General features: G+C 52.1%; 2 protein-coding genes across 2 annotated transcripts; both read right to left on the bottom strand.

Moving 5' to 3' along the window:
* Positions 1–9,062: 9,062 nt before the first annotated feature.
* Positions 9,063–9,473, bottom strand: MIND_01282700 (DDE Tnp4 domain-containing protein; the record flags this gene model as incomplete). The annotated part of the gene is made up of 1 exon (XM_037369298.1): positions 9,063–9,473. The coding sequence occupies one exon, from the start codon at positions 9,471–9,473 to the stop codon at positions 9,063–9,065; it is 411 nt and encodes a 136-aa protein (XP_037214504.1).
* Positions 9,474–9,520: 47 nt separating this feature from the next.
* Positions 9,521–10,343, bottom strand: MIND_01282800 (DDE Tnp4 domain-containing protein; the record flags this gene model as incomplete). The annotated part of the gene is made up of 3 exons (XM_037369299.1): positions 9,521–9,712; positions 9,765–9,938; positions 9,990–10,343. 3 exons carry the CDS (start codon positions 10,341–10,343, stop codon positions 9,521–9,523), a joined length of 720 nt encoding a protein of 239 aa, XP_037214505.1.
* Between the last annotated feature and the right edge of the window lie 6,076 nt (positions 10,344–16,419).

A 16,419-nucleotide genomic window follows, 5' to 3' on the forward strand; every position in this document is an offset into this window, starting at 1 on the left:
TCTAAGCCCTAAGGCCTTAGACTAAGGCTTAGGCTAAGGCTTAGATATTGGCCGAAAATCTTCGGAGGGCTTAGAGGGCTTAGAGATCGCGTAATATGTATGACATATGATCGACGTGGCTGACAAAAAATTCATTGATTATTATCGGCCCATCTTCCCTTCTCCCACTCATCTTCCGTCGATTCCACAATGCCCTCCGAGCTGTGGGACCACTTCCACCCGCTCGACTCGATCCAGGAGAAGAAGAGCCACAAACGGGCGGCATGTAAAGGCTGCGTGAAGCATTTCGAGGATAATCCGCCCAGAGACTGGCAAGATAGGCGTCCGACAGCGGAGCTATACGAGGGTTTCGGCTCGTGCGCGGGCAGACGACGAGCACTACATGCGTGTGATGGCAGAATTGGAGGCGGAGGATGATACTCTTGATTCAGGAGCTATCGAAATTGACGATTCGGAGGTCTACCAACCATAGTTTGCATGTATATTGCCAAAAATTAGAGCCATCGAAAATTTCCTTTTTGGGACTCTAAGCCCTTAAACCCGGCTAAGCCTTCTAAGCCCTAAGCCTTAGCCTAAGCTCTCAGCCCTTAGGCCCTGGGGAGGTCGGTTTTTAAGCCCTTAGGGCCAACACTGCTATCGTCTTCAACAGCCCCAATTGCCTTGAGCAACTAAGAAGAGTTCAGTGGTTTCGTCGTGGAATTTAAGGAAGGCCGCACGTACCACCATAACGGCAAGATGTATCGTGTGTGGTATACAACGGAGCCGCGAACGTTGTGCAGAAAACTTGATACCCGCGGCATGGCAGCGCTTCTCGATCGCCTCAATGAGGGTATCGTTGTTGGTTGCATTGTCCATCATGAAAGCAATTACCTGTAATACTCAGCATGGATGCGGAAGGCGAAAATGGGGACGTACGCGCTTATGCAGGCCAAATTTCTCCAGGCTATTCCAAACAACATGAGCCATATTCTCGCCCGAGTGTTCTCCTAGAAGCTCCTGGAAGTCGAGTAAGAGCTCTTCTACAAAAGAATATGAGATTCCCGAATATAAAATGGAAGATACGTGCCAGATTTGCCGTTTTCGGTGATAAAATGGACAACAATAGCGAGAAATGCATGCCCATTCGGTGAAGTCCATGCGTCGAGGGAAATCGAGACCATCCCTTTCAATTTCTACCCCAATATTAGCGAGCGACTGCGAAGGAGTTACGGCAAACCGAAAAAAAAACAACCAACTCGTCTTCAAGCGTGAGGCCCATTTGCATAATGTCGCGTTTTACCGTAGTCGGCGATGGAATATCCAGGGGTGTTGAGCGAAAATGGACGTACTGGAGTAGACGCTTGAACTCTGGACGCTCAACCTCCGAGAATGGTTGATCACAGACGACAAGCCACTCGTAAAGGAGCTGCTTGAACGTCTTTTGGTCCCACTTGCCCTAACCGATGTGTAAACCCATGGTTAATAAAACATGAACAACACTCGCACGAGTTTCTTGTCCGCTGCTCGATCCCATGCCGCTTTCAGTGTGTGTTTTTGATCTTCGGGTGCGCCAGACGCATCTAATATTTCGCCAAACTCTTCGACATTCAGCGGAAGCCGTCCTGCCGCAATCTCGATCTCCTGTGGGGTCGGCGGCGTGTCCTGTTTATTGAGCATGAGATAGAACTTGTGGATGCCTGACTCCGCTCCGCAACGTTGGAGGTGTCCGGTCAATTCTATAATCCCTTAGTCCTAAATAGAGCAGAAGTAAGCGACACTCACTGTTGAAATTGCCTCGTTGACCCTCCGTCAGGGTAATGATGGTTGGGCTCTCATCTTGCTGGATGCAATGATGACAGTGATATTGTCGATTCGTCGTTACTTCCCCGGTGTCTGCATCATGGACGTCAACATCAACCTCGTTGTAAAAGTAACGGATGACTGCTTTCTAGAAAAACATCAGTACAGTGATTTCAGAGAACGGACAACGTGCTTTGGGTTCTCGCTTTCTATGTACTACTCGAACAGGTGCAGCCGGAACAGGTTGAGGGGCAATGGAACCGGTGTTCTTCTTTCTTTTCTTTTTTGGAGGTGGCGCTGGCTTGCCGCGTCGAGCTGTTCCGTGAGGGATTGTCTTCCTCGGTAAGGAATCTGCAAGCTGCAAATTCTTCTAGTCCTGGAGCAGATGAGTGGTTTGAGAGTGTACCTCATCATTATCTATGACCTCTTCGATGTCGCTATCTGATTTATCTGAACCACTAGCACTATCTCCAGAGTACGACGATCCCTCGTCCTCACTGTCCATATCGACCGCCTTCTTTTCCTTTCCCTTTCCTGCCACTTTTCGCTTGCGGACGATGCCGACGAGGCTTCTCGATGTCAGATTCGTCCTCGATGGCGGCACGCATGAGCTTTCGTTTTTTGTTGTCCCGGATTGGTCGACCTTTTGAGGATTCACCGAGCACTGCTATCGGCGAGTCAAAATAAGCAACACAGACATATGTTGCACTCACACCCATCTGCAGCTCCTGGATCCGGCCCGAAATCGATTTCCTCGGCGTCCTTGAGCTTTCCATCGGCATTGAGCGCACATTGCTCCCAGCCTTGAGCGTTACAAGTAATAGTCCCTAAGATACTGTCAGTCTGAATGGGAATGCGAAGAGTTGCGTACCTGGGGCTCCCCCGCGGATTCGTTGCGGCATCATAAAGTGGCCGAGAGAAGTGACTCCAAGCTGAGCCATTGATTCCCAGTCGCGAAGACGACGGCGCAGACCGACAAGGTAGATTGGTCCACCAGATCGGCGGCCCTTCTTGCCCAGAAGCTGGCGAATGTCTTTTATTGTGGTTTCCGGGATGACAACTGAGCAACGTGAGAGAGCAAACTAATGCTGAATGGCGGACATACCGAGAGGCTGAGCGTGGCCTTGATCGAAATCTACGAAGACTGTCATTGCGCGATGTTGTTCTTGAAGGCGTTGATCAGTGAAACATAGATGAAGTGAGCACGTACTTTCTGAGGCCGGACTCCTTCTCCATGGGGGGGCTTTCCGACCAGACGGTAGAGGCGATCGAGACGCATGTGTGAAATATGGTCTCGTCGATAGCGATAGGGAATGTCGAACGTGAGATGCTTGAGGACATTGGTCGCGTGGGGGAAGAAGAATGCGACTGGATGGGGCATCAGATCGGTAGCATGATAAACGAGCAAAAAACGCACCAAGAACCATGCAGATGATCATCCAGTAGACATAGACAGCACAAAGAAGCCCGACAGGATTGGCGCACGGCTCGATAGCGTTTAGATAAGAGGTGGGAAGGCCGAGAAGCAAGATGGTGGAGAGCATGAAGGTGCCGATGGAGGCCAAGAAGACAAGCAAGACCGTGGCCGCGTCGACGCTGTCCATTCTCAACTTCGAAGCTTGCAGCGTAGCACGGGTCTCACGGCCATTTCGAGCTTTGGGAAGGTGAGTACAAGCAACAACAAGCAATGCGACACACTTTTTTTGATGCGCTTTCGGCGCGCTAGCGGGTATGCCATGCTTAGGCTGACGGGGGGATGGGCGGCAGAGAGGGAAAAAAGCACTGCCGCTGTGACGTGCCACGTCAGAATGACGTGCTTCATGGAAGTTGCTATGGCATTCCGTGACAGCCGTACCCGCCGTATACGGCCTGTATTACGGGCTACGGTACGGCATGATACGGTCCCCGTTCCGTACCTCACCATACCGTAGGATGAGGCGCGCAACGCCCGATACGGTTACGGTACGGCGGCACCATACCGTAACCGTAAACCGTACTTTATGGTCCGGTGCCGATCCCTACGGCAGACATGATCCGAGACAAAGCCAGTGACCGGCCGGTCACTTTTCCGGCTACTTGCAGATGGCACTGCAATGTAGATGGCTTGCATATGGCTGCAGTGCTCAGGACTCCCCACATCGACCGCTGAGGCAGGCAAGGTGGGCCGGATACGGCTGCCGTACGGTACGGCATGATACGGTCCCCGTTCCGTACCTCACCATACCGTAGGATGAGGCGCGCAACGCCCGATACGGTTACGGTACGGCGGCACCATACCGTAACCGTAAACCGTACTTTATGGTCCGGTGCCGATCCCTACGGCAGACATGATCCGAGACAAAGCCAGTGACCGGCCGGTCACTTTTTCGGCTACTTGCAGATGGCACTGCAATGTAGATGGCTTGCATATGGCTGCAGTGCTCAGGACTCCCCACATCGACCGCTGAGGCAGGCAAGGTGGGCCGGATACGGCTGCTGTAGTCAGAATCAACATGCTCCTTTGAAGAGGAGACTGTGAATGCAGTCAGCTTTGAGGCCACAGACACCAACACCATGATCTCCCCGAATGGTTCGACAATGCTCATGTCGTATGGGTATCCCAAATCTCCAGACTCGGATCTGCAAGTTTGGGGACAAGCACCGCCAGCGCAGTTGAGGGAGCAGTGCTGATGAGCACCGGCTTGTATACCGTGGGTGGGAGGCAGTGCCAGGTTGCGGACAGAGATGCTCTTGAGGAAAGCCAGGCTGGTTGGGTATGCGCAGAGAGTGAGAGAAAACAATCACTGGTGTCACGTCCAATGGGGCACTTGGAGCAACGCCGTGGCCAGTGAGCTTGGCGCGCAAGGTTGGCTGGGTTGGCACAAAACCACCGCTCATCGCCAGCGGGTCGGAGCTGACCAGACAGCACCACCCGAGTCGCCAGCGGAGTTCCAGAGGAAAATGTTGTGCCGAGGTAAAGTCGTGTGTTGCGAGAAATAAATGTTGCAGAAAATATGTACTTTTGAAAATGTTTCGCAGATTTTGGGAATAGGTGTGATCCAAGTTTTTTGTTCAAAATGTTGTGGAAAACTGGAATTTTCACAAAGTGTGTGTAAAAATAGTACTTCCCCACTTTGACCACCATACTGTAGTAATTTATTCAATTCGGCATGCCAAAAGGGTGTGACATCGGCGCCGAAATCAAATTTTTGTGACCGCCAAATTGAATAAATTACTACAGTATACACCCCAGCTTTGAATATTACTTGAATAAAGTGAATTTCTCATTATAGAAAAATCCCACTTAGGCATTCTAGCCCCAGTTGATCCTCTCTATCTCCTATGTTCGTCCTCACCCTACTGTGCTTGCCTGCTCTTCCCCAATGACGACTCCTGGCGTCCCTGTCGACCTGTATTCTTACTGCCCGCTCCTGCAGAGCGAAATTACTTGCCTCACCGACCATCTAGACCACCTTGAGTATGGTACGCCTGCTCCACCCCCTGCTCCCCCTTCCACTGATCCTACATTCCATGGTGTTTAGGACAGCACTCGCTGGGTTCTTCCAACAGTCCCTGCCCCTACCCCTGCTGTCATTGCTGCTGCCCACACTTCTATACCACTCGCCGAAACCTTCCCTCCTACTGCGCCTGACACTGTCATGCGCCTCTCTTGTACGCTTGTGGTGCCTGACTCAGCTGTCGGGCATACCGTGGGTCGTGGCGGCAAGGGTCTTCACTAAGCTCATGACACTTCCGGTGCTCAGTTGCGCGCGTACTCTGATTGCGCTGCGCCTGGCAAATGCCAGGTCTCTATCCAGGGAACCGACCAGCAAATCGGTGAAGCGCTTATTGCGCTTGGGAAACGGTTCATGCGCAAGCGTGTCCATGCGAAGAAGCAACGTCAGCCACCGTCTGCTGAGGGACCTACCTGCCCCCCCTCCTCCTGCTGCGCCTGTGCCTGTACCACGTGCCACGAAGATGGATGTCGACCGTGCCCCTCCGCACCGCTCGTCCACCATGATCCACGCCCAGTCTCAGGTGCCCCGCGCCACTACTGCAGTTCGACCTGCCACTCATCCGAGGGCCTCGGCCGCTAGTGGGCCAGCTACTTCCCCCCTCTTCCCGTCTTTCCTACCCCGCCAACCTGCTGCCGCCACTACCCAACCTATGCAGGCCGAGGCACCATCTCTTCCTACCCCCCAGCCTTACCCTACTCCCTTCGCACCCTCAGTGGTTATGGCCACTCCGTCAGCGCTGATCAGCGCATCACCTACCCTGATCGGCTCTCCTATGCAGATTGACGCCGCGTAACCGGCAGACCGCCCGACGAGGAGGCGTCCCTGCGCATCGCGCGTCATAGGCGACAACCTCTATTTCCCTGGCGATCCCGAATACGAGTTCGCAGAACCCTACACTCCGCCTATCCGTCGAGGCGACAGATCTTGAGGAGGGGTTGATGTAAGGGGAGCATGTGATGTGACAGCTGTGACAGATCACGTGAATGGTCCGTGCGCAGATAGCCCTGTACTTAAGTAGTTGGCTGTGGGGCTGTTCCCCCGGCTTTGGTATCAACTAGGCACCTGGACCCTTATCCCCTGATAGAAAGCTCTCGAATGTCTCCATCGTAAATGACACTTCCCGTATGCTAAGCGAGATGATGCCATCGAGGGAGAGTGCTGGAAGCACAGAATAGCTGAATGTAAGTCAGAGTAGACTGGAGTACAAGTATCTGGACATGCACCGCTAGCCACAAACAAAAAAGCCTTCCTCACTGCTCGCCTTCCCTTAATTGCCTATGCCTTCCCTCAATATGACGTTTATCGGTCGCAGGAGCTCTTGTCAACAAATACAAGTTGCTCAGGGCTGTAGCAAAGACCCATCTTGAGTCTGAATGATGCTCTCTTGAGGGCATTTCGTTCAATGGCAACCCGGGTAAGCTTTCGAAGTCAGACATCATTGTCTGGCACACACAAGCACACACACCTTCTTCATTGTAGATCCACTTCGCTGTAAGGCCCTCCGAATAGTGGACAACAAGACATCTCTCCCACACTGCTTCTCAAACTCGTACTGCAGCTCATCCAGATGCCGGTCACAGCTTCTATTCAGGCATCCCTGTAAGAACTGAACTAGAGTTAGAAGAGCGTAAAAAGGTCTTGGAAATTGCACCGCAACTTCCAGTGTATTCAAATACCTTGTTTACCTTTGCCATCTACATGCCCCATTTGATACATCTCCAGTTTCCCAAAAGCATTTCTCACTGTGATATATTTGACATCTTAAAACCTTGGTGTAGGCCGTGATTGTCTTCTTATCAAGGGTGGAGCCCATTCTGACGATGGTCCAGTGTGGTGGTCGAAAGAGAAGAAGACACGACAAGTTACGTGTCAAGTCACATGACGACTTGACACATCTGTTTTGGACCCATTCATGGATGGATAATTGTGAAACTTGGTGAGCAGATAAGGCGTTCAATTTCGAGCATTTATTGTGTTTGAACTATGTAGAAATACCCAGTGGTCATTAGGGGAGTTCACGGTAGGCTGGGCAAGCCTTTGGGCAAACGACGAGGAAATTAAAAAGAAACGTTTCTGAGTTTTGCACACCGAAACTCGGTGGGCAGGTTTTATTCGAGTGTTGGGCAAGAATTTATTAGCTAAGCGACGTGATCCGTGGTAACGAACGTGACGCGAAATTTTCACGTCGCCCGCATGTCTGCCCCGACGGCTGTCAACGCAGCAGAGGCCGCGCGACTCACGGCCGAGCTGCGTGCTGCGCAGGGCCTGCCACCCGAGCCCGAGCCCGCGCCTGAGCCCCAAAAGCGCCGCCCCGGCCGCCCAAAAGGATCGAAAAGCAAGCTTCCCAACATGAAGACGACGGCACAAAAGGCCCTGGCCACGAAAACCGCAGCCAAGCCTGTGGCCAACAGCAGAAAGGCGAAGAAGCCCGCCGAGCCTGTTCCGGACGAAGAAGCAGAGGAAGCCGAGGCGCTGCCAGATGGGGTGGCTGACATCCCGTGCATGCTCACGTCTTCTCTGTGCCCACATTCCGCTGATCTCGAGTCTCCACCCAGCTGGAAGTCGGAGCACGCTCTCTCGGAGACCCTCCTCACCCACATCGAGAGCAACGAGCCCCGCCGCCTTGCCCTTGGCTTCACAAAAGGCAACGGGTCCGATGCCGGTCACTCGACCACCGCGAGACCGGCAGACCACCACAAACGGCTCGTCGTGAAGACCCTCAACCCCGACCCGCGCTGGGCTGACATTCCGCCGGAGAAGCTTCGTCCCCCAGGTCCGCGGACGGCTCAAAGCGTGCGTGGCCGTCGTCTCGCTCCCGTTCTTTGCTGACGAAACTTTCAGTATGCGCACCATTACAATGTGCGAGTTCGGCAAGTTTACGCAAACGGGCCACGGGTCTGGTAGAGCAGGGAAAGGCAAGCGAGCTGGAGGGCGATGCTGCGAATATGCTCGGTGCGTCGCCAACGACTTTCTCTCCTTGACCAGTAGGCTGACTCCAAGAAGAGGAGGTCCTCACCAAGTACCTGTGGTTCCTGCACATGACACAGCTCATTCGCGGGAGCCCCGTCACCGACCAGCGCCATTGCTCGAACAGCACGACGTCGCTCGATGACGGGCTCGACCTGATGCTCGGACGTGGTGCCGCTTCAGATGTGCGTGCAGCATTTCCTTCTCATTCTTCTTTTACGCTGACATGACACTTCCAGATGGACGATATGGCTACGGATTCCGAGGGCCCACCTCCCGGCAGCGGGTTCGGCGAGTTGGACGAGGAGGAACTGGCCGAGATCGACGCCGACCGCGATGCAAACGAAGCGGAAGACTTGCTGGACCTCGGTAGCCCGCAAGGCAGCCCGCCGCCGCCTGCATACACCCCGCCTGTTCCCGCACCGACTCTACCCAAGCCCGCCGTGGCCACAGCACCCCGCGTTGCACCGGCAGCGGCACGTCGCCCCGCTGCTGGTGCAACTCGTCTCAAAATCACGCTGAAAGCGCCAGCTGCTCCGCCACCGACTGTGGCCAAGTGCAAGGGACCCATGGACACGCTGGCCGGGCTGCTCCAAGGTGAACGAGATGCAAAACGTCAAGCTCTCGACTCGAAGCACGAGCACGAGCGGCTTTTGGCGCGAGAGAAGCACGAGTCGGAGATGAAGATGCTGCAGTTCCAAGCGGACGAGAGGGAGCGGGTGCATCAACGCGAGCTCGAGATGATCAAGGCGCGAACGGAGGCACAGTACGGACCAGCTTTTGACTTCTCGGGAGCATACAACGCCTGATTCTGTGTACCTACGCTACATCGTTCTCGTCGTTACTGTTCTCTGTACGCAAAAAGTCAAATAGCATCTCCTTGATCTCGCATCGCCGTTCCTCTGCTGCTGCAAGCTCGATATCGCGAGCATCGGCATCAGCGGCACCTGCCTCAGCTACATCCGCCTGAACATGCTGCAGACCCTCGAGGAAAAACACGTCAGTGTCCATGTCGATGTTGCGTTCGTGGACCATCGCGAAGTTGTGCACGACCATGCAGGCAATAATCCAGTATGTCGCAAAACCAATATGCTCTTGGTCATCGATTCGTAGCCGAAGGCCACGCAAGGAGCAGAATCGACCCTTGAGGTACCCAACTGCATGCTCCGAGCGGACACGGACGTTGGCGACGTAGTAGTTGAAGATCTCGTTCCAGTCCTGGAACTTCATCGGTCTGGGGTAGCTCAGCCTTGAGCGTAGAAAATAGCAATGGAAGCTTATGCTTTGTATGGAGCCATAAGCCAGAGCTGCAGTGGATAGGCAGAGTCGGCCCAGATCCATTCTCCGTTGGGAAGCAAGACTACAAACTCGCTTGGAATTCGAGTTTTCTTCCACGCAGTTGCATTGTGTTGGCTCCCTGGAAGACCGATTCCGTAGTCGATAATCCGCAGGTCTGGGGTTGTGATCAGCTACGAACTAAGTGAGTAAAAATGGAGAGGATTGAGCTGCAGCAACACGAACCTGCACGTTGAGGGAGTAGTTGGACTTGCGGTCGAACCAATTGTTTCCGAAATGTGCCGGACGAGCATATAGCGGAACGAGAGTGCCGTCGACCATCAGCCAACCATCCCGCCATGCAGGGCACGAATGCTCTTCGACCCATTCCTTTGCCTGCTCCTTTTCCTCCTCGGTTGGCTAGCGGATTGCAGATTTCCGGACACGGTCACGGCACAAGGCAGCAATGACCTGCCGAGTGGACTTCACAACGGTCCCAAATCCCAGCCCAAGCTGCAGGCCAACTTTTCGTACGCTGACACCATTTCCGTAGTGCCCAAATCGGTAGAGGGCAACAGCGAGCTGTGAATCGGCCGCAAGTTGTTCGGCAGTGTCGGAGTTGTTGTGGAAAACGGGGTCATCTTGGATCGCATCCAGCAGGGCATCGAATGTTGCCGGCGTGACACGAAGATAGGATCGGAAGAAGTCGGGGAAGCCGGTTTTCCAGTCCTCGAGCAGCACCGAGAGAATGTTGCCCTTGAGAATGACATGACGCTCATTGAGATAGCGTTGAGCATGCAGAGAGATGAGACCCAGCATCAGCATGGCATGTTCTCGTCGTCCTTGGCCGCGGCATCATCTGCCGGCGCGTTGGGAGCACCTGCAGCATCTTCCTCATCCTCGAGCTCCTGGAAGGCCTCCAGGACCTTCATGATCCCAATCATCTCCAAGATCTCGTCCGTGTCGCGCTGCCGCTCGGTCTTTTTGCGGCATCGGAGCAGCAGTGGAGGTGGGAAGAGGCAAGAGAGATGGATTATCGATAAGATAGACGCGCCTCCGGGCACGGATCATGCTTTGCGTAATATATTTTAATTTACTCTGCCTTGCCCTACCGTGAACACCCGGGGCAAGATTCTGGGCAAGCAATAAAATTATTCACTTTCCCAGAGTCTTGCCCGAAGGTTTGCCCAGAGTTTTGCCCGCCTACCGTGAACTCCCCTATTGCAAAACAATTGACGCACTGAGGCATAGCCTGCATCATATAATGTCCGAATTCAGGTAACGTTTTGGGCCCATGAATTCGGCCGTCAAAAACCATGAATTATGGTACCCAAATCATCCTTATACATGCAGTAGTTGTAGAGAAAATAATTATTTACTTTCCTATTTAAAAAGAGGTGTGATCATGTCTGATTGCGGTTGTGCCAACACTTCTGCAAACAGCAATAATATAAGAGTAACATCTTTGGTATATCTTGTACCACTCAACAGAATTTTACCCCCTGAGTTGACCCTAAAGCCCACTGTATATTATCAGTGGCAAGAGTGCATGTTCTACTGAGAGTGCACACCGGAGGCAATGCCCGCGGCATCAGGGCGCCTGATGCTTTACGGGCATCAGGCGCACCTGGAGCATCCTTCAGATGTATGCCGGTGGGTCGTGTTCACAGCGAGGTAGCACGGATCTGTCATTCGTATGCCAATCATAATTGATCCCTTTCTCCCCTCGGTCACACTTTTGATCTCCCTTTGTGCTTTCATCAGTGGCGACGCGCACCAACAGAGTGGACCGGGAATGACTGGCAGGGGTTGCTGCAGCATGGCAAGTGGTGACTCTCTCTTTCTTTGACCACCACCACTGATTCAGACTCTAGTCTCAAGTTCTCGATGTCTTCACAAACTCCAAACCAACCCCCCGACAACCGCTTCAAACCCTACGATGCATCAGATTCACGCTATTCTGACCTCAAGGGCAAGCCGCGTATACCCCGCCCCGCTCCACCCACTCAAGCTCCAGCAAGTGAAGCTGGCCACAGCTCTGGTGACCACATCAGTAAAACAGCAGGCTGGTCTTACACAGCTTTGGTCTTTCACAGGAATCTTAGTCTTTCTGATCAGATCTTTCATCTTTCACAGTGAGTCTTTCAGCTTTTGGACAATCTTTCATCTTCTGGACATTTTGGCAGTACAAATATCCCCTTCTCATATATTTTGCTCTACATGGTCCCCAGTCACCCAACCTAGTATTTCATGTTGTTCAGAACAAAGCTTTGCCACCCAGACTTGAGCACCGAGGTACTTTGGAGGTAAGTGCTTAGTACTTACTCTACAACTTTTCCTCCACAATTGCATTGGGAAGAGGGAGATATAAACCTATATTCAATGTCATGTCTCATGATAGCTTTAAGTGCCGGTTGCTGCACACTCAGTGTAGGCCAAGATTGTACTTAGTACTCAAGTCTTGGCCGTGCCAACGTCGGATCATGACAACGCAAATCAATCACGTTGTCACATCACACCAAAATGGCGCCATCGATTTGACTCATCGATGGGGCGATTTCTTCTTGTCCTCTTCCCACCATGTTCCCCCCCTTCCTAGTCAAGTCCAGCCCTTCATGTCCTCGAGACCCGTCGGCGTCAACTTTCCAAAGCATTTCAAGAGCTTCTCTTGTCTCCCTCACCACCTCCTCCCATGTCAAATTGTGTGTGGATGCATCAACAAGCCCGAAGCCCTACTGCTGCGCAAACCAATGCAAAAATCCCGCAATTCTTCAAGACATGCAATTCTCCAGCATCGCGCCTCAAGAGAATTTCAAGCGCAATCAATTGTGAGTGCAAGAGAGAGCGCAGTTGAGGGGAGAAAGTGGGGTCAGTTGTAGCCTGTGGATGGTAAGTCGTTGTCTCTCACCCGCATTTGGAATTCAAGTCTACAGAGTCATGCTGTCGCGCACACGCACGTCTTCGCCTGTGTCAGGCTGGAGCGCCCACGTGGTACCCGGGTCGAATGACGAGCGGCGGATTATACCGCATTTGTCATAGCGGACGATTGAGAGCCGCGGTGAGGCGCGCTGTGGTCGGCGCAGAGCCAGACGGTGTCGGCTGAAGATGCGGAGGCGGCCGAGAGCGTCGAGCAAGCAGGTGGTCTGTCGCCCGTAAGACTGAAGGTTACGTTCGTGGCTTGAATGTTTGTAGAGACAAGCTATATATGATTTATCATCTTTTTACTGTTTTCGGCGGACTCTTTCGCAAATATATACCTGTCTTTGAAAGGATCTTTCAGAAGACAAGCCATTGTCTTCCCGGTCTTTTCGCAAGACATGTGTCTTGCAGCAAGATACATGAACCTACTTACGAAAGATCAGACATCTTTCGTCTTTTTGGTCTTTCCCGTCTTATCGGGGCCGGGTTCAGGGCCGGGGCGGGGGCCAACAGCAGGCTCAACTCCGCGCTCAGGGTCAGGGCCGGCACGAGCACCAGTATCCGGCCCCACGCCCGGACCGTCTTCAGGGCCGGGGCCAGCACCATGGCAAGCGCCACGGTCATCGCCCAAGCCCGCTTTCGCCGCTTCTGGGCCTGCTGCGGGGCCGACGCTGGGGCAAATGCAAAAGCCAGCCGCGGGACCGGCGCTGATGCAAGCGCAAGCACCCGGGCAATCGCCCAGGCCTTTACCAGGGCCCGCTTCTGGGCCCGTACCAGCGCCGGGGCAAGCGCAAGGGTCGGGGCCGGCGCTGGGGCAAGTGCACGGGCCGGCCGCGGGACCGGCGCTGACGCAAGCGCCACCGTGGCAGGCGCCGGGGCAATTGCCCGGGCCTTTACCAGCGCCCGCTTCTGGGCCCGTACCAGCGCCGGGGCAAGCGCAAGGGTCGGGGCCGGCGCTGGGGCAAGTGCACGGGCCAACGCAAGGGCCAACGCAAGGGCCAGCACCCGGCCCAGCCGCAGGACCGGCGCTGACGCAACCGCCGGGGCCAGGAGCCGGGCCAGCACCATCGCGAGTCCCGGGGCAAGCGCAAGGGCCGGGGCCGGGGCCGGGGCCGGGGCCGGGGCCGGGGTCAGGCCCGGGGTTGGGGCAAGCGCAAGGGCCGTGGTCGGGCCCGGGGCTGGCGCAAGGGCAGGGGCCGGGGTCGGGGTCAGGGCCGGGGCTGGGGTCGGGGTCGGGGCCAGGGCTGGGGCAAGCGCAAGGGCCGGGGCATACTTCCAGGTCAGCATGGGGACCGGGACCAGCGCCGTGGCGAGCACCCGAGCCAGCACCCCAGCAATTTCACCCCGATCCACCACCACCACCCCCACATCAATCAGCTCCTCCTCCTTCGCCTCGACAGTCTTCCTCCCCTGGACCACAATCTGGTCCAAGTCATCAGAAACCTTTTTCTTCCCAATTCAAGTGGAGGAAAAATGAAAGACGCAGTCATGAAAAGAGGAAGGGTAAAGAGAAGGCCCCCAATGATCAGAGTTCTTCCGACCGGTCGCATGCTCGGAAAAATAAATACCGAATTCCAACCCGGGGCAGCGGTAAACTGTCAGATACAGATGCTGATCTTCAGGTAAGTTTTTTACTTATGTTTTCTTCATCTTCTGATTAAATCTTACAGAAAGGAGCTACACTCCACTTCCAAATCCTCACCAATATTCGTAGTCAATCGGATATGGTAGTAGCACCAACAGCAGAGGAGAAGAAGCAATTCTCAGAACGCTTTGGCTCTGCTGAAGAGTGGCGAGCAAAGCTCCGTTCTCTCAGCTGTGATGAATCACTGGGTGAGGAGAAGGTTGAGGAGCTACGGCGTGGGGATGCAATTCGTAAGCAAGGCCAAATTGTCAAGGACATTGCAGCAATGAAGAACACTCACCTCCACATTATCTTTAGTGCTGTCTTTGAATCAGGCTTGGCTCGTTTTGCTCCAGATATTCTAGGTTCTCCAGATAGCTTATATAATCTTGCACATGAAGACATTGCGATTGAGACTTTTCAACGTGTAGCTTTGCATCAGGCATATACACGTGATACTACAAATCTTCGAAATAGAACCCTTGTTCGGCGACTTTATCGGCACTTCTTCTTTGCATCAATGTATGACAAGGTCATAAGTGAAACCCGGAAACCTGGTTCCGTGACCACTCAACAAGAGAAAACTAATATCTATAAGCGCCGTAATGATGTATGTTTTATGATATACCTATATAGTAGATGCTAATTTTTTTTGTAGGATCAGCAAGAGTTTCAGGATTTTCTCAAACAAGATGGCTGGCCTGTTTTCACACGCCGTCTTGCATCATCTCCAGAGTGCTGCAGTGAAGATGAATCTCAGGCAAATAATATCTATGTTGCTTGCAATCTGGAATTGCGAAGCAAAAAGGCTATGCTATTCAAGAAGAGTATCAACAAGCGTATGCTAGCTTCTGCCCGTTCCAGATCACGTTTTGTCCCACGCACTCGGGTTTATGTCGAATCCCCACCTGCACCTAAAATTGCATCTCGTATTCCCAAACATGCTCCAGTGGATTGGTTTAATCCAGCTGAGTTCAACAAATTGAGTGTACGGCTTCGCTATCTGATTTGGAGAAATGGAGTTGCACTTCCTGCCTTAACCCACTGGGAGAAGGATAAAGAGGGAGATTTACAGGTTCCAGACAGGTTTAAAACCCTTGGTGGTGATGAATGGGATAAATATGTTGAAGAGGTGTTAAAGGAGTATAATATTCCAACTGATGAGGAGCTTAACAATGTTGATCTTGAGGACGTAGTGGAGGAGGAGGAAGAGGAGGATATGGATGACATGGATATGGATGAATAATATGTCAAATATGCTGTCTTTATGCTATGCTTTTATGTTACCTATAAAATATGAATTTTAGGAATTTGAGCTAGATGATATTTAGTGAAAATCTAAGCCTTAAATAATGTGATTGGATTTTCTTAATAAATAAATAAACAAAATTAACAAAACCAATAAATTGATAAAATACACAAAGAAAAATATAAAAAAATATTTTAAATATTCCGTCCCCGATTTAATGCCCATGATACTACTAAACAATGCCAGTTAAGTCCATATGCACCCAATGAAGGCTTATAAACTGCAAGGTGTGTGATAATGTGATGTGGTTCAATAATGCATGTGTCTTGAGATGGCTCTGCCTCCATAATAGCTGCTTGGAGCCAGCCCCGTTTATGGAATGGCAAAGTTTCAAGTAATGGAGATATCATAGGCCTATGTTTTTCAACTAAAAGAAATGTTTGAATATGACCCTGGAGAGGTATAGTCCATATATGCTGAATATATCCTGTAAAATGATGCTGATGATTCACAGGATCTTTAAACTGAATCCCACTATTCCCTTCATGAGACTGTTTGACACTAAATGTACGACCATTGAATTTAATTTCAGATAGTCTCTGGGCTCTAGCAGGAAGAATGTATTCATCATTCCTGAGCATTGAGCCAACATTTTTTAGCCAAGATGACCATTGTGTTTGCCCTACTGAATGTAGATACTGCAAGATCTGGTCATAGCTGTAGGCTGGCAGCTCTTCTCCATTACGGAGCCATTCTACTTCTTCAAGACTTCCTAGAGATCTTGTGGAAGTTAATCTGGAGTTAGAATCTAAGGGTTCCAGGATATTTGCCAGTCTGCCTAATGGAGTGTTGGAAGAGTGGGTATCATTAAGCATAGCTTCAAATCTAGCCCGTTTTGCTATTGTTTGCAAAATTGTATACTCCATGTCACCTAAAAATAGAAACAATCAATAGATATAGAGATATATTACAATGTTCACTGACCACTCCGACGATTAGTATTGATACTAGCTAGCACACCATTTAAACGCTCTCCTGCAAATTCATTGAGGGAGGCTAATGGTCCAAACCATCTCAGTTGTGTATGATTATGTATTGCCATATGGAAA

This window comes from Mycena indigotica (genome assembly GCF_014461135.1).
Source record: "Mycena indigotica strain 171206Taipei chromosome Unknown Mind.scaff0013, whole genome shotgun sequence".
NCBI classification, from domain to species: Eukaryota; Fungi; Basidiomycota; class Agaricomycetes; order Agaricales; family Mycenaceae; genus Mycena; species Mycena indigotica.